Here is a 22600-nt window from a genome sequence, read left to right on the forward strand (position 1 = left end):
CCATTAATAGTCCCACCTCATATATGGATTCGACCCAAAAGCTTTAAACAACCATATACTCTTAAAATTCTTAGTTATAAGTTATAACCCATTGTTGTTTTCAATTTTATTTTTGGTGCAGAATATTAGGACATAAGAATAATGAGCAAGACAAAACAGTACAACATCAATAACTTGAATGGAACTAAATCCCCAAAGATGCTAATAGTAGTACTAGACCAAAAATCTTTTGGCATAAAAAAGCCCAGTATCGTGTTCTTTTCCAACAAAAAAAATTAATAAATGAAAATTAACCCTCGGTTGTTCATAGCAAAAGACGCAAAGTATTAACGAAACTAGAGATATCAACTACCTATTCAACAACACTAGGGTCAATCACTTTCCCCATAAACAACACGACCCCGCTCACATCTTCTCTAATCACAAACAAGAATGGGTGATTAGCCACCAAATCAACTTTATCACGAGCCATTCTTGCTGAACTGTCCATCATAAGTGTTGCAGGTGCAGCTTCTATACCTTCTTCATTCACCTCCACAAATGATTTTTGGTGAATGCTGATCGGACCATCCGTACTGTTGAAAGGCAATACAAGCCCGAACTCTTTCAACATATCAGACGCTTCAAACCCGAATGAGATGTTCAATTTTGGTATCAAAAACTGTCCGACTTCTACCATTTCGCGTGGAATGTGACGTTCAAAAAACTCTGGTGTGTAATCAATTTTCTGTAGTAAAGATTGAAGGCCGTCTTTTGCGTCTGGGAGGAAAATGTACATTGTGAATTGGCGTTTATCTTGTTGGAAATTTTCGAAATTGCTTGGATAAATCTGAAGTCGTGTAATCACTTTCAGATCAAACAATTGGAGTGGCTACCAATCTTTGATCGGATAAAATCAGATTTGACACTAGATTTCTGTATGTGAATTTGATTGAGAGAATTTTGAGGGATTTGACGAACTGCTAATTCGTCTAGGGTTTGGAAAAACAATTGAGAGAGCGTATTTCCAGTTTTCAATAACTGTCTGCAGTTTTTGTTTTGAACAAAAACACCTTTGGTCCCTCATGTTTCAAAAGTGCATATTTAGCCCGAAATTTAATTTCTGATCCATTTTCGATAAAGCACTTTTGTCCAAAATAAAAAATTTCCAAGCTGACCTTGGACCCCGCCAGGGGCTGCCGCCCCTTGGACCCCGCTTCTCTCGGGGGCGCTGCCCCCAACCCCCGCCAAGGGGGCGCTGCCCCCTTGGATCCCCCGTTAGTCCCGATGACATTCAAATAAGCGTGCACTCTTATTTGTATGTCACGCGCAATCTCAAATTACACTAAAATATCCAACATACCTCCCCCATTTTAGTGTAGTCATAGATTAACTAACTTGTTCACAGCAAACCAAAACAAACTAATGCATAAATGAAATGTCGTGACGATTGAATTTCATATTAGTATATTACACATTCCAAATATTCGAATTTAAGGGTGTCACTAAGGATTGAACCCTTAATATCCATAGTGAATACATGAAGATAATATACACATTAGTTTACATACATAGATCTAACTTGACACTATCTTTTACTAGCCTGTGTCCCTATCCTTCATAAGCATATCAAAGCCAAGTCCAAGCTTCTTGAAGCAGCTAAACTTCATGCTCATATAGGTAGCTCTTTTACTCTTGCACCTGCAAATGCAATTTTTCAAAAGAGCTATTAAGAAGATATACCTCAACCTTCCTTAACTTGCAGATCTAAACACATACCTTTGGGACGATTTAATGTTGTGTTCCAAACTCTAGATGTTAAGCTTTCCACATTGAATTCTGCACCTAACGTCATATTAGGTGGGAATTGGGTATCTTAACATGAGAGTTCTCAGATGGACTTTAACCCTGATCCCACAGCTGATACTTTCACGAGATCTCTAGTTAACCCTTTGGTTAAATGATCAGCTAAGTTCTGTTGAGTTCTGACATACTCAACCGAAATCACACCATGCATGATGAGCTCACGAACCATGCTATGTCTCACACCTAAGTGTCTTGACTTGCCATTATACACTTGACTATATGCTTTAGCCAATGTAGCTTCACTATCACACCTTATAGAAATGGGGGATATAGGTTTGGGCCACAATGGAATCTCATAAATCAGGTTTCTTAGCCACTCAGCTTCTTTACCAGCTGCCGCTAAGGCTACAAACTCAGATTCCATAGTTGAGTCAGTTATGCAAGTCTGTTTCTTTGAAGCCCAAGAAATAGCACCTCCCCCAAGTAGGAATACCCAACCACTTGTGGAAGAATGATCTTCCTTATTGTTTATCCAACTTGCATCTGAATATCCTTCAATCACTGAAGGAAATCCAATGTAAGTCAGACCATAATCAATGGTTCCTTTCAAGTATTTGAATACTCGACCTAATGCTTGCCAGTGATGAGTGCTAGGATTGCTAGTAAATCTACTAAGCTTTCCAACAGCATACGCTATATCTGGTCTGGTACTGATCATAGCGTACATAAGTGATCCAATTGCTCTCGAGTACTCAAGTGGAGATACTGCAATACCTTTATTAGGTAACAACTTCAAACTAGGATCAACAGGAGTACTTGCGGGAGAACAATCCTTGAAATTAAACTTGTTCAGGATCTTCTCAATATAGTGGGATTGAGAGATTGAAATGCCCCTGTTCTCACGTTTGATTTTAATACCTAAAATCACCTCAGCCTCCCCCATATCCTTCATAGCAAACTTAGATGATAAAAATTCCTTTGTTCTGTCAACTTGATCTTGGTTAGTACCAAAAATCAACATATCATCTACGTACAAACAGATCATGACTCCGTTTCCAGAAGCATCAAACTTGCTATAAACACATTTATCTGCTTGGTTTAAAACAAAACCATTAGACAACACAATCTCATCAAACTTTTGATGCCACTGTTTAGGTGCTTGCTTCAAGCCATAAAGAGATTTAATTAGTTTACACACCTTGTTTTCACTCCCAGGCATAACAAACCCTTCTGGTTGTTTCATGTAAATCTCCTCATCTAATTCACCATTTAAAAATGCAGTTTTCACATCCATTTGGTGAATTTTAAGATTATGTATAGCAGCAAGTGCTAATCATAATCTAATGGTAGATATCCTTGCTACAGGAGCATATGTATCAAAGAAGTCAATACCCTCCTTTTGTCTAAACCCCTGGATTACTAATCTGGCTTTGAACTTATCAATAGTGCCATCCACCTTCATCTTCCTCTTGAAGATCCATTTACTTCCTAATGGTTTACAACCGGGAGATAAATCCACCAATTTCCAAGTGTTATTTTGCAAGATAGAATCCACTTCATCTTGGATGGCTTCTTTCCAAAAGGAAACATCCCTTGAAGCCATTGCTTCACTAAATGTCTTTGGATCCTCATCGACATTGAAACAATATTGATATTGAAAATTAATATCAACCCTCGATCCTTCAACTAAGTACAATTGAAAGTCGTCACCATAAGACTTGGCCTTTCTTTCTCTCGAACTCCTTCTTGGTTCAGTGCTAGTTGAAGGCATAATTTCTTTTCCACTAGAAATCTTTAAAGAAGGATTCATATCCTTTGGCCTAGGTATAGATGTGAATCTCTCTTCATCATATTCTACATTTCCACTTCTTGCCTCAATGACCGTATGTACTGAAACGTGGTCATTTGGTTCTATTTCATAGAACCTGTGAGCAAATGAATTCTCCGCATATCCAATGAAAATGCATTCTATACCTCTTTCCCCTAAGTTTCTTATCTTAGGATCATTGAGCCTTACCACGGCTCTACAACCCCAAACTCTCAGTTTTTGCAACTCGGGTGGCTTTTTATACCAAAGCTCAAAAGGGGTTGTTTTGTTCCTTTTATTAGGAACCCGGTTTAACAAATAGCAAGCCGTCAACATCGCCTCTCCCCAAACCCATTATTTAGACCCGAATGGGACAACATGGTATTAACCATCTCTTTTAGTGTCCTATTCTTCCTTTCCGCCACACCATTTTGTTCCGGTGTGTAAGGAGCTGTGGTATGGTGTATTATTCCAGTTGATTGGAAATACACCGGATCAAAATACTCACCACCTCTATCGGTATGTAGAGTTTTGATCAATCCGCTTTGATGAAGCTCTACTTCTTGTTTATAGATTTTAAACTTTTCCAGAGCTTCGTCTTTTGCATGTAACAAGTAAACATAACAAAATCTAGTAGCATCATCTATAAAGGTTACAACATACTTCTTGTTACCTAATGATGGTGTACCATGAAAATCACATAAATCACTATGTATCAAATCTAACAGTTTACTTTCTCTAGTAACATGTTGCATAAAGGGTTTTCTAGTTATTTTGTTCAACTTGCAGATATGGCATTTTTCATTTGTTAAATTTACTGCCGGAATTAAGCTCATTTTAGACATTTCCATAATGCGTTTATTGTGTACATGTCCTAATCTAGCATGCCATAATTCAGATTTAGACAAATTTACACTAGATACAGAATCAATCATACAAACAGAATCATCACTAAACGGCACTTCTAGATTTAACATAATCATACCATTACATAAGTAACCAAATCCGATAAAAGAACCATGTTTTGACAAGATATACTTGTCACATTCTAACACTTGTTTGTACCCGCAATTATTTAATACAATACCGGATAACAAGTTTTTCCGAATGCCAGGTACATACAATACATTACTTAAACTTAGAGTTTTTCCAGAAGTAAATACTAGTACTACACTTCCAATTCCGTGGATTGGCTCGGTTGCAACATTTCCCATCTTTAAAACAGATCCATCTTCAATTAATGTAAGGTCCTTGAACCATCTTCGATCCTTACATACGTGACTTGTTGCTCCCGAGTCATACCACCAAGCAACAGAATCATCCTGCACATAAAATGCTTCAGAAATTAGTGAAACATAATTCACATCCGAATTATAATTAAAGTTTAATTTCTGACCTTGTTGCTTTGGATCCTTAGAGGATCCACTAGTACCAGTTTCGTTCTTGGCTTTACCAACACGACAATCTTTCTTGAAGTGTCCTGGTTTACCACACTTCCAACAGCCCTCATCCTTAGTCTGTTTTGAATGTTTCACAGCCTTGTTCTTCTTGTTAGACCCACTTTGAAACTTCCTTTTGTTGTTTCCCTTGTTAGAATTTTTAGAACTAGGACCACTTTCTTCCACCATGTTAACAGAAGACCCACCAACATGTTTATCTTTGTTAACCTTTTCCATGGCCCGACAAGACTCCTCAATTCGAAAACAACTTCCAAGTTCAACCAGATTCATTTCCTCCTTCTTATGTTTTAAAGTATGTTTAAAATCTTTCCAAGAAGGAGGAAGTTTATCAATGATAGATGGAACAGAAATTGCTTCATCCATCTTTAAACCATGTTGTTCGAATTGACCCAGAATTCTTAGACATTCATTATATTGTTCCATGACGGATCTATCATCAATCATTTTATAATTCATAAAATCACTGACTAAGAATTTCTTACTGGATGTGTCTTCAGCCATGTATTTGGCCTCTAGTAATTCCCACAGTTCTTTTGCAGATTCAACATTTTGATATATATCAAAAAGAGAGTCACACATACCATTCAGAATATGCCCACGACAGATGTAATCATCATTCAGCCACTTTCCACGCTTCCTAGTTAGTTCCAGCGGTTCATTCGTCACTTCTTCGGGCATCGGGGTACTCAGAACGTACACTACTTTCAAAGTCGTCAACAGGAAATGCATCTTCTTTTAAATCGGTCCATCAACTCTTTTGTAAAATAACTGGTACGTTTCGCATATTTTAAATAACTGGTATGTTTCGCATATTTTAAATCGGTCCATCAACTTGTTCGCATATTTCGAAACATACATTTCGGTGGCTTGTTGCATGATCGTCGCCTCGCTCGCTCCACTTTGTGGGTTTCCACTTTGTGGGTTTCGGCTCTACAAAAAAAATAAAATGTTATAAAACTCTTTTGTTTTTATAAACTGTTTTTATATATAAAACTGTTTTTTTATAAAAACACTGTTTTTTTTATAAAAAACTGTTTTTTTAATAAACTGTTTTTTTAATAAAAAACTGTTTTTTATAAACTGTTTTTAATAAACTTATTTTCTTCGTACCCGAACCGCCACCTCTTTTTTTCGATCCACCACCTCTCTTGCTTGAACCTTCCATATTTCTTGTAAAATAGTTGAGAGTTTTTTGAATTTTTTGTATTGAGTGTGAGATTTTTGTATTGAGTGTGAGAATTGTTGAGAGGTTTTTTGTATTGAGTGTATTGAAAATGTGGGTATTTATATAAAAACAACAATATTCAAACGGTCAAAAAATTGGAATAAACGGTAAAAAGGCAACGTTCAAAAAAAAAAACGGTCAAAAATGGAAAGTTTCACGCGTGCTCAGGTTAACGCGTTGAAATGTTCACGCGTTATAAATTGACTGGCGGCGGTGTAGCGTGGTTGTTTCACGCGTGCTCAATGGCCATCACGGGACCGCCCCGTCCCCTCTAACAGAGACGATAGTTTTCTTGATAATGGAGAATAGGCTTTTGGTTGATTATATAAAGTCATTGACGCTTGTTTAGATATTTGAAATCCCTATTATGTCGATATTAAGACTTATCCTGATAATTAAATCCTAGTCCTACGTTATTAGTTTGTTAAGTTTCATGAGATAATTATAAATATATTATTATTATTATTATTATTATTATTATTATTATTATTATTATTATTATTATTATTATTATTATTATTATTATTATAAGATATTTCAAAAGTATTCAGTGTTCTAAATCTATACTATATACTAATGTAAACTTATAGGGACACGCCTTACATGTACATTTAACTATATCCATATTAGATAATCCTTAAAATCATTGGGTGTCAGCCCAATGGCCACCAACCCGCATTCTAACATGTACATTTAACTATATCCATATTAGATAATCCTTAAAATCATTGGGTCTTGCTCGTTCCCAATGCCCCTACGGTAGCGGATTTACCCCCAGACTCAGGCTTGCTGGGTGCCGGTCTGCGAGGTTGGATCACCTCGGCGGTTGGGAGGACCGTGTAATACCCCCCTATTAGATAATCCTTAAATTACTCATGATCTTTTATTGTTAGGTAAGTAATTCTTATATATATATTAGATTAATAATTAATAATGTCTAATCTAATTCTTAGACAAGTCGAATACCTACAAATCAAGTTAATTAAAATGGTGGATAATTATCTAGTTTCCTACTTGAGTTAGAATAGGAATTGTTTAGATAATTTGTGAGATTAATTAAAATAGAATTCTAGTTATAGTCTAATTGTATAGGCTAGATTATATATATCGTGAACAATGGGTATGGATTTGTAATTTGGAGTTTTTGAGTTAGTTTTCTCCAATAATAAAACCGTTTGGGTGTTAGCCAATTTGATCGTGTGTACCAATTGCAACTGAATTCTGGTACCAATTAAGAGCCTTCAAGTTTCTGGAGCTAAAAATCGAATTCATACCTGGAAGATCTAGCTGCGTAAGCTGGTATCAATTTTAAAAGACCGACGAAACCATGAATGTTATTGATAAGAAAGGAGTAGAAGCAGCATTGACATCCATAAGTTGAATGCTTCATTAAGAGTTTACATCTTTTACAAGCTAGCGAACACTACTAGAAAACTACATATTTTTCTACAAAAGTTACCTACAAATTTCTCACAACTCAATTTTTGTTACAATTTTTCTACAGTTTTCTCACAAAAAAGAAAAACAAAAAAATCTCAAAACTTTTCTTCAATTTTCTGACAAAATTGTCACACAACTACCATTTGTAGCAATTTCGTCACAACATTAATTAGCTTTTCGACAAAATTCCGACAAAATAGATTATAATTTTGTAATATTTGTACCCACAACAAAATAAATAATTTAAAAAATAAAATTTCTAAATTTGTCGGAAATTTGTAGCAAACTGGCACCACTTGCTACATATTTTTGACAAAAAAAAAAGTTAATTTATTTATTATTTATCAAATTTAGAAAAATAAATATTTTTAAAATAAATTGTTAAATTTGTCGGAAATTGGTAGCAAATTGACACTAGTTGCTACGGATTTCCTACAAAAAAAAAATAAGTTAATTTATTTGTTATTATTCAATTTTAGAAAAATAGAAAATTTTAAAATAATACGTTAAATTTGTCCAAAATTTGTAGCAAACTCACATCACTTGCTATAGATTTTTGACAAAAAAAAGTTAATTTAGTTGCGTATTTCCTAAAAAAAATAAGTTAATTTATTTGTTATTATCAATTTTAGAAAAATAAGTAATTTAAAAAAAATGTTAAATTTGTAGCAAACTAGCACTAGTTACTACAGATTTCCTACAAAAAGTTTTTTTTATTTGTTAATTTATCAATTTTAAAAAAATATATATTTTTTTAAAAATAAAATGTTAAATTTGTCGGCAATTTGTAGCAAACTAACACCAGTAGCTACAGATTTCCTACAAAAAATAAACTTTTACTTGTTATTTATCAATTATAAAAAACATATAATTTTGAAAATAAAATTTTACATTTATCGATAATTTGTAGGAAATTGACAACAGTTCCTACAGATTTTCTACAAACATAAAGTTATTTTATCTGTTATTTATCAATTTTAGAAAAACAAACAATTTTTAAAAAATAAACTGTTAAATTTGTCGGAAATTTGTAGCAAATTGACACTAGTTGATACGGATTTCCTAAAAAAAATAAGTCAATTTATTTGTTCTTATTCAATTTTAGAAAAATAGATAATTTTAAAATAATACGTTAAATTTGTCTAAAATTTGTAGCAAACTCACATCACTTGCTATAGATTTTTGACAAAAAAAAGTTAATTTAATTGTTACTTATCAATTTTAAAAAAATAGATAATTTTTAAAAATGAAATGTTAAATTTGTCAGAATTTTATAGGAAACTATCACTAGTTACGATAGTTTTCCTACAAAAAAAGTTATTTTATTTGTTAATTTATCAATTTTAGAAAAAAACATATATTTTTCAAAAATAAAATGTTAAATTTGTCGCCAATTTGTAGCAAACTAACACAATTTGTAGCAAATCGGTATGTAAGACCAATTTCTTACAAATTTGCTACAAATTTGGCTATCACAAAGTAGACAGTTTTCTAGTAGTTGAATTTCTGGGGAAATTTTGCCAGCGTTTCCCCTCTGGGAACTCCAAAACTCACAAATGAGAGAACCCAAGTCCCCTATATATAGGCACTGGCCTTTCGTACGAAAGCACTAGGGACGAGAGGGACTCTCTTCACAGAAGGGAGGTGACCCCTTTCGCACGAAAGACCCTTTCGCACGAAAGGGCTTTAACACTTAAAACTCGTTCCGTTTTCACACTAATCTATACATGTCACACCCCAACCGATGGCGGAAACATCGGGATGAGACGAAGTGTGTATAGATTGCAAGAGACTTCATAACACTATGTGACAATATTTAAGTAAATTCAAATTTCATTTCCAATACTAAAGTCATACAAAATTCAAATAAAGATAACAACATTGTTTCGTGACAAAACATAACAATATAAGATAGATTAATCTAGGTGTGTATCTAGTCCACCCTAAATCTCGTTTCATCATTTGTCCATACTTCATCAATTAACCTGCAACATGTATTAAAATAGAGTTTCAATGCAAAAGCAAAGGCGAGTATACAAGTTTATTTACATAGCATAATAGAATAAAAAAAAACTCATATCCAACATGTTACATAATGAATAAGTTTACTAGCAATGCATTTTTTGGTGTACAATATGATCAAACCTAAGAATACAACGCATAACAAGCCTAATCCCAAAAGTTTAGCGGGGTGGTAAAGTTTAACTTAACAATACCCACAAGAATAACGGGCGGGGCGTCAATCCTATAGCACTATAATTGTTAAGGTGGGCTAGCAAAGTTAATGAGCATATAACGTTCCAAATCGTTCATAGAGCATACAAGCATAGCAAATATTCACAATAGTTTCATGTCACGTTCACAGATAGAATATGTTTTGTTTAAGCATAAAAGTTGTTTTGAATAGGCATACATGTTGCATCCCAAAGTGTAAAGGGGAAAAAGGGATCGAGTATACTCACAAAATTGCTAAGTCTTCCGATTATCCAAGTGTCGACGAGTGAGAGGTTAGGATGATGGAACACCGATGTCACCCTATATGGGCAAGCGAAGGTGTATGAGTATTCGGAAATTATGACGGAAGATTCGAAGTAGAACTTAGAGTATAACTAGTCGATGGTTAAGTATATATATATTTTTTTGTATATAAAGTTTACAAAGATTTTAATCTAAGTTTATCAAAAATATTATAGAAGTTTTGTCAAAAAGAAAAGAAATTAAATAAATAATTTAATTAAATAAATTTACATTTATAATTACTGTTATAAAAATTTAATTGAATCCAATGCGTTTTCATTAGTGGTTCGACCATTAATTAACACAAAATAATAATAGTGCATATTTTATTTATAAAAATATTAGAACTTCGAAAGGTTTTGTTTTATAAAATTAACGGGTTTCGATTTACGGAATTTTACGAAAAACGGGCAGAGTTTCCTCTGTTTTTGGACGATCCCGACAATACAAGTTGTCAATATAATACTCAAAATTCAACGATTAATCAATGTTTGTAAACAATGTATATAAGGATGTGCTAGGAAAAATGTAATTAGTTACAAACTATATTAATTCGAGTTCGATTTTTACATAAATAATACTTATTCAAAACATAAAAGGAAATGATAAGATTCGCGTTGTTTAAATATTTACCAAGTCTCGAAGGAGTCGTCGACCCGTCAGTTGACCGGATTTGACCCGCGTTGACTATTCGATCGGTGCTGACCGGCTTTGACCCGACAGTTGACCGGGTTCGACCGAACCGAAGCCCGAACATCAAGTCGTAACCCGAGCTGCAATCTGCCCCGACACGCCTCTTGAACCGAACCCGAATCCTGTGAACCGAACACGAGAATCTGAGCCGAGATCAAACTTTAAGCCGAACCCGAACCCGAACAAACGGAACATTGTCAGTATCTTACATTAGATTAAAAGAAAGTAAACCAAAATGAAAGAAGAAGGTGAAGGGTTTACGAGATGTCTCGCCGGAGTCGAAGCACCACAGCCGCCGCCACGGCGGCACCGTCGCTGACGGTTCTGTCGAGCACCACCACAGATGCAGTCATTCCCTCTCTCATCCACATCTCTCTCTGTCGCTCACTTGAAACGCTACTGTCACCGCCGTCTCGAGCCCCGAAACCACAGTCGTCGCTGTTGTAGTCGTCGGTTCCATCTTTGTCTGTTTAGCCGCTGCCGGCGCTACCCTCGCTGATGCCATGTGACAGATTAACAAAGGGGGTTTGGGGTGTGGTTGTCGGATTACGAACCGAGAGGGAGGGAAGGGGTAGGTGTGAGTGTGTTGTGAGATGAGAGGCCTGATGCTATCATTTGCAGGTGTAAGTTAGAGAAGGTAAATGTTGATTTCCTTGGAGATAAAGTTGTAGGCAAAGAGAATTGAGAGGGAAAAGATGAAGTCTGATGTGTGGGTTCTTGTTTAGTAGAGAAGACAAAAGGGCAGGAAGGAAAGAAGACTGATTAGTGAAAGTATGCAGCTAGGGTTGTGCACGTCCTATTTATTTTGTTTTAACTGAATCAATAGTTTCAGAATTTGCACATCCGGTCCCTGATGTTTAATTTAGTTAGGTTAACTTATGTTATTTTCAAAAAGAACACTAACTTTACAATTAACTAAGTTAGTTTGCATTTACTAGCCTTAAAAGTTAACGAGACTAACTGGTATATTATAAAAATAAACTTTTAAATAGTAAAATCAATTAATTTAATTAATTAAACCATGAATAAATACCCATTTTTATAACGGATTAGATTAAGGACAGATTTTTCGACATTTAAAACGAAACGACGATTAATAGGATACAAAGTTTCCAAAAAATAAAAATAGGAATATGAACAATGGTTTCTAAATATGGAAAGTTATGAAAACGCGGGGCGTTACAGTCTCCCCTCCTTTAGGAAATTTCGTCCCGAAATTTATTCAAGAGGAAGACTCGAAAGGGTTTTGGCAAACCGAAGAGGATTGTTTAAAATTGAGGCTTTGGAGTTTGAGACAACGGAGAATAATTGAGATATAAGGGTGAACGATTGATCTAATAAACGATTACAAGTATAAGAATGGCATACGTAACGGATAGACAAAAGTGGTGCATTAAGAATGAGGTCTCGTCGTGGATAATCGAATATAGTGTGTTTGCGAGTTGTTTAGAGTTCGTATTAGGTCCAAAAGGTCTGTAAGGCACTGAATTTCTCATGGCACGCTTTACGAAAGTTTGGAAACATGATGAAAACACTTATGTATAGGAAGTATCAACGACATATCCACCATGTTTTGACCATGTGACGTCCGTCTCGTATTTGGTGTAATGTTACGTTCCATATCTTACCATACGCAGTAGCACACTCTATGATTCTCATACGCCCATCACTATAATCCCGTGTGCACCCGCGATTATACCGATCGTCGCATGATCCGCATAGCTTGTACTAGTTGCGTATGAATTTAAGGTATTACTAAATTCTGAAAATAAGATTGCGTATAAAGAGGGTTGTAGCATATAAGCATGTTTGTGTTCCAAATAGTATAAGGTCAACGTAAGCGAATCCCTAGGGTTTCGCTCACGTACGATGCTAACGTATGAATTTTGAGTATGAATATCAGTATAAGTTTAAATATGAACACGCACGTGAGCATAAATACAAAACGCATGACATGAGTATGAGTAAAAGTATAAGCATAATGTGTATGAAAAATGAGTATAGTGTGAGTACAAACATGAGTATAAGTATAAACACAAAGTGTATGAGTATGAATACGAGTATAAGTGTGAACATAAGATGTATGTGCATAGATATGAACGCGAATATAGGTGTAAAACATGAAGATTTAAGTATAAATAAAATATATGTGTATGAATATAAGTGTAACCAAAGTTTTATATGTGTAAATGAGAACATAAAATATATAAACATGAATATTTATACGTATGTAATATAAACATGAATGTAAGTACATCGTAAATGTTTAATTGGGGGGTGTATGTATAACGTAAAACGTATGAATTTTGAATCATGAGTATAACATAAATGTGTAACTGTTAACATTAGTGAAGTCATAAAATGTATAAGTATAGATATAGGAAATAGTGACTTTGTTTATAGTATAAATCGAACTACACGAGTTTATGCGCGTAAACGATTAAAAGTTTTGATTATGAAAGAAAAAGGGAATGAGTGACACGCATGTGATTGTTGTGAGATATTGACTAAAACGTGTAAAATGATATGCGTATATAGTTGTTTGCGCAGAACGTGAAGTTAAAATAGATAGACTTGTCACAAAATATAGACTCTAGTTTGTGAATGTAAAGAGAGTATAAAACGTTTATTGGTTATGCGAAAAAGGTACCTTGTAAAGGAATGAAAATGCTACTATGGTTTCAGGAGAATTGATATAGTTGAAATTATTGGTTGCTATGAATTTTCCTTGCCCACGTGTTTTGAATTTATCTGACGTATCGAGTGAGGTTTTGAAAAGTTCTGTAGATTAATAAGTTTGCATCGTTTTAAGAAATTTTTATATCAGAAACTCCGTAGTTTACAGATTCTTGTGAAAAAAATTGATACTTAGAAAAGGAATTTGGTATATTAACTTAGTGCTTGTTGAAGAGCGACTTTTAATAAACTGTCTTATTATTATTTTTCTCTTTTTTTTGAAAGGAGTTTCAGTAAATGTTTGGATATTTTTTTTGGTAATATTTCATAGGCATGTGCGAAAAGTTGGTTTGATTCTCAATAAACAAAAAAAAAAATATAGGAAATCTCTAGTTTAATGATATGCGATGAGCTTGTTTCAATGGTTACGTTGAATATAAATTTCGTGGGCAATGAATTTGTTAGACCGTCTAAGTTGATGAGTAGCACTTCGTGAAACTTTGAAAATCGAGGTAAAAGTGTTTAAGGTAACATTAAATTTTGTGCATGCGAGTGATGTGAAAATAGATTGCGGTATAAGATACACGTTTGAATATATTACACATGGTTGTAAAATAAGGTTTCCAAGGCCGAGTACTCCCCGAGTAGTCGCTACAAGGCAAGCTGCCGAGGCGACTTTCTTTGACTCCGCCTAATTACTCAGAATCGGTCAAACGCGGTCAACCTCGGCCAAAATCATATCTAGTAGGTCAACTCGGGCTGAGTTTGACTTAAAAAATAAGAAAACATAATTTCTCTGCCTATCATATTAAAGAATGAATATCATTTTCACGTATTTTGTTATAGATATTAGTAAATTTATGTTATTTGACATATATTTAATTTTCAAAAACTAATTTCTTTATAATTTAACATGTCCGAGTACTCCTCGAGTACTCTCCGCCTAGGCCGAGTACTCTCAACTCCTCGGTCGACCGACTAGGGAACGCCTGGCGACTTTTGCAACCATGTGCATTTGAAATAAGTAGGGATTTTAACGAATGATAAACGATTTAGGAAATATCATGATCATGTTTACATAATATAGTTTATTAAAAGGAAGTATTGGTAACGATCACCTAGGTAAGGGAATCACCCCTAATTCGTTGGTGAGGTCGTCGTAAGATGAGAAAAGAAGCGGAGTTAATCGTCAAGGTAAGGAAATCACTCCTATCTCGATGATATGTCTCTGCTCGTTGTTACAAAAGCGTAAATAAAATTCCGTGAAATCATGCATGCTAATAATGTATAATCGTATGAAAAATAATAGTATAATGTATGCGCAAAAGTGACATACCAAAAATGATTCAAAATTGATAAGAGTGGGTTTCATCATAAAAGATTGAAAATAATAAAGCGTAGGCTTGATAAAAAGAAATTTGGATGGTTCCAAGACGGAACGTTGACTAACCAAAGTGGTCGGAGAGTCTTTTGAATTTGAGAGCATGCTTTAGCCTAATAGGTGAAATACTCTTGCCGACGTGTCGGTTAACGGTATTTACCCTTCCGGTTACTACACGTTCCAATTCAATCGAAAATTCAAGACTTGGCGAGATTTTTGAAAATGAAGGAGTGGAACTAGTCGACAAGGTGCGGGTTTCACCCCTAACTTGACGATTTCGTATCCTAAGTGTGGTTGGTACTCGTCGGGTCAAAATTTAATTTTGACACGTTGACGAGGGTCCACTAGAATTTGAAATTTGAAATTTACCATTAAGATGTGGATTTCACTCCTAGCATAATGACAATATTTCGTGTAAAAAGAAATAGGTAGATTGAGAGTCGTTCACCAAATTGTTTGTTTCACGTCTATTTTGGTGAATTCGTCTCATTTGTATAATACGAGTGTTTACGGATTTAAAATAGTCGAGTAAAATGTATGAGGAAAAGCGTATGTTGAATATTAATAAACAAGGATAAACATGTCAAGAATAACACATAAAGAATGGAATATTAAAACAAATATTAACGCATAATGAAACAAGTATTAACACATAAGAATTGCATATCAAGTATTAACACATAAATGGCATATACCTTTAAAAGATAAAAGAGGATAAATAAGAAGTAATTAAAGTAGCATGCAAGTAGTTTCAAGAAAAATGTAAAAATAAGACTCTAAAACTATAGACTAGGTAAAAGCATTCCTACTTTTCCTAATTCCCTATACTTATGGCTCTGATACCAATCTGTCACACCCCAACCGATGGCGGAAACATCGGGATGAGACGAAATGTGTATAGATTGCAAGAGACTTCATAACACTATGTGACATTATTCAATTAAATTCAAATTTCATTTCCAATACTAAAGTCATACAAAATTCAAATAAAGAAAACAACATTGTTTCGTAACAAAACATAACAATATAAGATAGATTAATCTAGGTGTGTATCTAGTCCACCCTAAATCTCGTTTCATCATTTGTCCATACTTCATCAATTAACCTGCAACATGTATTAAAATAGAGTTTCAATGCAAAAGCAAAGGCGAGTATACAAGTTTATTTACATAGCATAATAGAATATAAAAAACTCATATCCAACATGTTACATAATGAATAAATTTACTAGCAATGCAATTTTTGGCGTACAATATGATCAAACCCAAGAATACAACGCATAACAAGCCTAATCCCAAAAGTTTAGCGGGGTGGTAAAGTTTTACTTAACAATACCCACAAGAATAACGGGCGGGGCGTCAATCTTATAGCGCTATAATTGTTAAGGTGGGCTAGCAAAGTTAATGAGCATATAACGTTCCAAATCGTTCATAGAGCATACAAGCATAGCAAATATTCACAATAGTTTCATGTCATGTTCATAGATAGAATATGTTTTGTTTAAGCATAAAAGTTGTTTTGAATAGGCATATACATGTTGCATCCCAAAGTGTAAAGGGGAAAAAGGGATCGAGTATACTCACAAAATTGCTAAGTCTTCCGATTATCCAAGTGTCGACGAGTGAGAGGTTAGGATGATGGAACACCGATGTCACCCTATATGGGCAAGCGAAGGTGTATGAGTATTCGGAAATTATGACGGAGGATTCGAAGTAGAACTTAGAGTATAACTAGTCGATGGTTAAGTATATATATTTTTTTGGTATATAAAGTTTACAAAGATTTTAATCTAAGTTTATCAAAAATATTATAGAAGTTTTGTCAAAAAGAAAAGAAATTAAATAAATAATTTAATTAAATAAATTTACATTTATAATTACTGTTATAAAAATTTAATTGAATCCAATGCGTTTTCATTAGTGGTTCGACCATTAATTAACACAAAATAATAATAGTGTATATTTTATTTATAAAAATATTAGAACTTCGAAAGGTTTTGTTTTATAAAATTAACGCGTTTCGATTTACGGAATTTTACGAAAAACGGACAGAGTTTCCTCTGTTTTTGGACGATCCCGACAATACAAGTTGTCAATATAATACTTAAAATTCAACGATTAATCAATGTTTGTAAACAATGTATATAAGGATGTGCTAGGAAAAATGTAATTAGTTACTAACTATATCAATTCGAGTTCGATTTTTAGATAAATAATACTTATTCAAAACATAAAAGGAAATGATAAGATTCGCGTTGTTTAAATATTTACCAAGTCTCGAAGGAATCGTCGACCCGTCAGTTGACCGGATTTGACCCGCGTTGACTATTCGATCGGTGCTGACCGGCTTTGACCCGACAGTTGACCGGGTTCGACCGAACCGAAGCCCGAACATCAAGTCGTAACCCGAGCAGCAATCTGCCCCGACACGCCTCTTGAACCGAACCCGAATCTGTGTGAACCGAACACGAGAATCTGAGCCGAGATCAAACTTTAAGCCGAACCCGAACCCAAACAAACGAAACATTGTCAGTATCTTACATTAGATCAAAAGAAAGGAAACCGAAATGAAAGAAGAAGGTGAAGGGTTTACCAGATGTCTCGCCGGAGTCGAAGCACCACAGCCGCCGTCACGGCGCACCGTCACTGACGGTTCTGTCGAGCACCACCACAGATGCAGTCATTCCCTCTCTTATCCACATCTATCTCTGTCGCTCACTTGAACCGCCTCTGTCACCGCCGTCTCGAGCCCCGAAACCACAGCCGTCGCTGTTGTAGTCGTCGGTTCCATCTTTGTCTGTTTAGCCGCTGCCGGCGCTACCCTCGCTGATGCCATGTGACAGATTAACAAAGGGGGTTTGGGGTGTGGTTGTCGGATTACGAACCGAGAGGGAGGGAAGGGGTAGGGGTAGGTGTGAGTGTGTTGTGAGATGAGAGGCCTGATGCTTTTATTTGCAGGTGTAAGTTAGAGAAGGTAAATGTTGATTTCCTTGAAGATAAAGTTGTAGGCAAAGAGAATTGAGAGGGAAAAGATGAAGTCTGATGTGTGGGTTCTTGTTTAGTAGAGAAGACAAAAGGGCAGGAGGGAAAGATGACTGATTAGTGAAAGTATGCGGCTAGGGTTGTGCACGTCCTATTTATTTTGTTTTAACTAAATCAATAGTTTCAGAATTTTCACATTCGGTCCCTGATGTATAATTTAGTTAGGTTAACTTATGTTATTTTCAAAAAGAACACTAACTTTACAATTAACTAAGTTAGTTTGCATTTACTAGCCTTAAAAGTTAATGAGACTAACTGGTTTATTATAAAAATAAACTTTTAAATAGTAAAATCAATTAATTTAATTAATTAAACCATGAATAAATACCCATTTTTATAACGGATTAGATTAAAGACAGATTTTTCGACATTTAAAACGAAACGACGATTAATAGGATACAAAGTTTCCAAAAAATAAAAAAAGGAATATGAACAATGGTTTCTATATATGGAAAGTTATGAAAACGCGGGGCGTTACAATACAATATTCAACGCACGCTCTATCTAGCCTATTCGCATAGTGACGGACATACAAAATATGCACCAACCAATATTGGTAACAAAAACTGTTCGAGTTGTACTTTTTGGCGTGGAATGTGGCGGTCAAAAAAATCAGACGCGGAACCGATTTTCTGCAATAAAGACGGAAGGCCGTCTTTTGCATCTTGCAGGTAAAAGTACATTGTGAACTTGCGGTTATCTTGTCCTTTCAAGTAGGGAAGACCCAGTACTTTCAAATCATCATGTTCACGAACGAATTGTTTTTTCTTGCTGGTCATGAAAGGGACTTAAACTTTGTTGCCATCAAGGAGGTGGAAATCAGATTCTTTATTGCCACTAGTTTAAAATCATTAGTTTATCCTAGATTGTGGGTTGATGGTGGTGGTGGTGGTGGGTTAGAAAGAGAAGAAGATGAGGGGTGGGCCCATCTTTTTTTGTTTTTTTTTTTTTATTTTTTAATGAGAAAAATGCAATTTGCGTCCCTGTGGTTTGTGTGAAACATCAACCTGAGCATCTAAATTCATTTTTTCGTTTTTTGAGCCCCTGAGCTTATGAATTCATAACACTTTGAGTCCTCCCGTCAATGTTCCGTCTGTTTGACTGTTTGAGCCAGGGGTAAGACCGTCTTTTGGCATATATTCATAACACTTTGCGTCCCTGTGGTTTGTGTGAAACATCAACCTGAGCCCCTAAATTCTTTTCTTGCTTTTTTGTTAAGAAATCATTGATTTAATAATTCAAATTAACTCTTTTTAAATAAATGCAATCTAATAATTTAAATGTATACTATATATAACAAATTATTAAAGCCTAAATTGTATATTAAATGTAAACTTTTATAAAGTGTCAACTCAAAGTTTTATAAATCATTGATTTAAGCAAACAATATAAACTTGCATTATACATACAATACAGAGACAAAACATAATACCAAGAATGATAGAAGGATATCCAACTTCGTAGACTTGACGGAACTTACAGACTCGATAATAAAAGACCGTAACATACAATAGAGAGACAAAACATCATACCAAAGAAAGAAATTGTGGATGTTTACTGACTGGTGCACTTCGGAATGTAGCTGATAACCCCCTTTAGTGTAGCTCTTCGATTTTCTTTGAAATTCCAGAGCTCGCTAATTATATATCTGCCATTGGGGTTATATTCATTCATATGCAATTGATAGTTTTGATCAGTCAGTTCCTTATGTGCACCGCACCATCTTCTAGGAGGTTGTCAAGTGTTCTGGCCTTTGTAGTTGGTGTTTTGCGTATCTTTACATCCACAACCATTTTGTACAATATTTTCACAAAAAATATCACAAACAAACCTCATGTTTTGATACTACTACGATAGCATAAAACAAAAACAAAACAAAACAAACAAACAGAACAAAGCAGAACAAAAACAAAACAAACAAAACAAACAGAACAAAACAGAACAAAAACATCACAAACAAACCTGAAATACTAAAACCAAAATACCTAAATCAACCTATTCACAAATAATTGATTATCACCATCATGCGGCATTCAGATTATCAAAAACTGATTATCAAAGAACTGATTATCAAAAACTGATTATCAAAGAACTGATTATCAGAAACTGATTCACAAATAACTTGTTCGGTTGATGAAAAACCTAGTAGCTTGTTGGGTGACATAGAGTAGGTTGACTCACACTACTAAATAGGGTTAATCGAACTATAAAAGATCTCATGACAAAAGTCAGTTTACTCAGTTAATTGGTCATCACATAGACATGATGCTGATTGAAGAAGTGTATAAAGATAAAGGACAAAATTTCGAATTCACTCTATTAAGACTAAACATAAACAAAGAATTCAGTATGAATACAAAACTTAATAACCCCGAAAACTCATGCTCAACAATAATAAAGTTTAAAGAGAAAGATATTATAATGCAAAATTTATATCCAATAGATAGATGCAACCCCCCTATGTTTTAATTAAACGAACACATTAGTCCTTTCTAGGTGTGAAACTATCCCACTTTATAGAGGCATATGTCTTATAGGTTAATCCTCTTAGTGGACTAAATTGAGATTATTGGTGAAAATAATAATAATATAAGCCATTAAAAGAACTCGTATATTCTACAACTAGTTTATAGACCCATGTATTACATGGGTTTTATGATAGAAAATGAAAGACTTTAAGATAATCATGAAGTTGATTGAGTTCTTTGAAGAAATAAATGTGTCTTCCATTTATATAACCATGAATGAGTATTTTAAAATAAATATGTTATTGTTGAGTTTGGTCATGTTTGAAGGACACAACGGTTATAAGTTTTAAATTATTTTTTATATTTCATATTATTTCTTGAATCACACATCATAAATAATTTTGATATGAATACATATAACTGGATATGAACTAGGCATATAAAATTAAAGAAAATATAATATTACTCGCTTTAAATGATGCGTTCACGAAGTAAGAATTTTGTTTTTGAATAAAAAAATTAGTATATTTATTTCGAATTAATATTTTCATGTTTAATTAAAAAGTGTTATCAAAGTAGAAGATGGAATGAAATTAGTTCATGATCTAAGGTTATATATATTAAACACACACACACACACATATATATTTTGTTTATACATATGTTTAACATTTGTGAAAACGATAATAACAAATTATAAACATTTTGTTTATGTCAAATAGTGATGGATGTATAAATTTTTGGTTATCCCTTCTTTTTTTGATAAGTATGTTTTTTATTTATTAATGTAGAGATATATATTAAAGTATAGGTAAGTAAATAACTAATATTAATTATTAAGAATTAAAAATGTTGAAGAGATATAATCATGAATATAAGATTATTTGTAATATATATTAAATTCAATTATTTAATTGTCTTTATATTAACTTATTATTATTTACTAGTGGGAAGGCCCGCGCGTTGCAGCGGGTGTTCCGAAGTCGTTTGCCGACAACGGTCCCAACTTAAAAAATAACCGATGGTTGCCCCACCTTTTCATATATTATAAACCAATGAAACTTTACTAAACCGAAAAGGATAAGGGGACAAAAATAAATTAAGGTTCTATTGGTAAAGGTCTATTAGTTGACAATATGTGAAAAGGTGGAACCACCACCGGTTATTTTTTGAAGTTGGGGCCGTTGCCGATCAACCGCTAATAGTTAGGTAGCTTGCTGCCATAAAAACTCAATTTGATTCGAGTCAAGTAACTGTAGAATACTGCAAATTCACACTCTAGATTTTCTTATTACATTTGTTATAATTAAATATTTCACATGCATACACTCGATTATAAATCCCTTTGCATTGAAGATGGATAACTCATACAAATATTATACATTAACTTCTAAGAGGACATATACCTCATTGTCATGGCAAGGAAACGTGACAACTTTCTCAACTGGAAAACTTCGATTATGGTCAGGGTTTGACGCCATTTTCCATATTGATAATCCATTGGATGTTGCAACAGCTATCAACTCCTATGGCCTAAACTTGCTACATGTTTAAAAACCAACAATTAGTAAGCACTATTAGAGATCACTTTGTTTACATAAACTTGTTACATGTTTAAAAACCAACAATTAGAGAGCACTATTACAGATTTCACACGAGTCAGAATTTCTGGCCTTGAACCAACCAAGATACACACCCGAGCCTGACAACATGAAACGACACAAGGAGTTAAGTAAAAAAATAACTCGAAAACTTAAATTTATAAATAATGTAAATGTACCTACAAATAAGTCATGTATGAACTTGGATTCACGACTCTTAGCGCGCGATAAATCTCGAAAGGATCTGCGAACGTTCGGCGTTCAAAACGCTGACTTAAAAGAATCTGGAAAATATCACCTGCAAGAATGTGTTCTTTCGCTTGCAATACTGCTGACTTGTATTCGTCACTGGTCATGCTCGACTGGGTTAAAGGAGTTCCGAATTGTTGGGTGCTTAACTCAACAGAGTCCGGAGCTAACTTTGGCCTAATGATAGAAGCCACCATAGTGGGTGGGTTTAAAAAAACCCTAATCTCAAGGGTTTGATAAAAAATCTCCTTAAAACA

At 34.3% G+C, this 22600-nt stretch overlaps 1 protein-coding gene and 1 long non-coding RNA gene across 2 annotated transcripts; both read right to left on the reverse strand.

Moving 5' to 3' along the window:
- Positions 1-352: 352 nt before the first annotated feature.
- Positions 353-22540, reverse strand: LOC110899630 (serpin-ZX). The gene is given in 3 exon segments (XM_022146522.2): positions 353-795; positions 18720-18851; positions 22393-22540. Coding segments are annotated over 3 exon segments (723 nt in total).
- On the reverse strand, positions 9568-11693 carry LOC110899631. The gene is made up of 4 exons (XR_002570391.2): positions 11189-11693; positions 10868-11086; positions 10180-10252; positions 9568-9702 (listed from the first exon to the last, which is right to left on the reverse strand). It is a non-coding gene; the product is annotated as an uncharacterized LOC110899631 (long non-coding RNA).
- Positions 22541-22600: the final 60 nt, after the last annotated feature.

Source organism: Helianthus annuus, chromosome 5, assembly GCF_002127325.2.
Source record: "Helianthus annuus cultivar XRQ/B chromosome 5, HanXRQr2.0-SUNRISE, whole genome shotgun sequence".
NCBI lineage: Eukaryota > Viridiplantae > Streptophyta > Magnoliopsida > Asterales > Asteraceae > Helianthus > Helianthus annuus.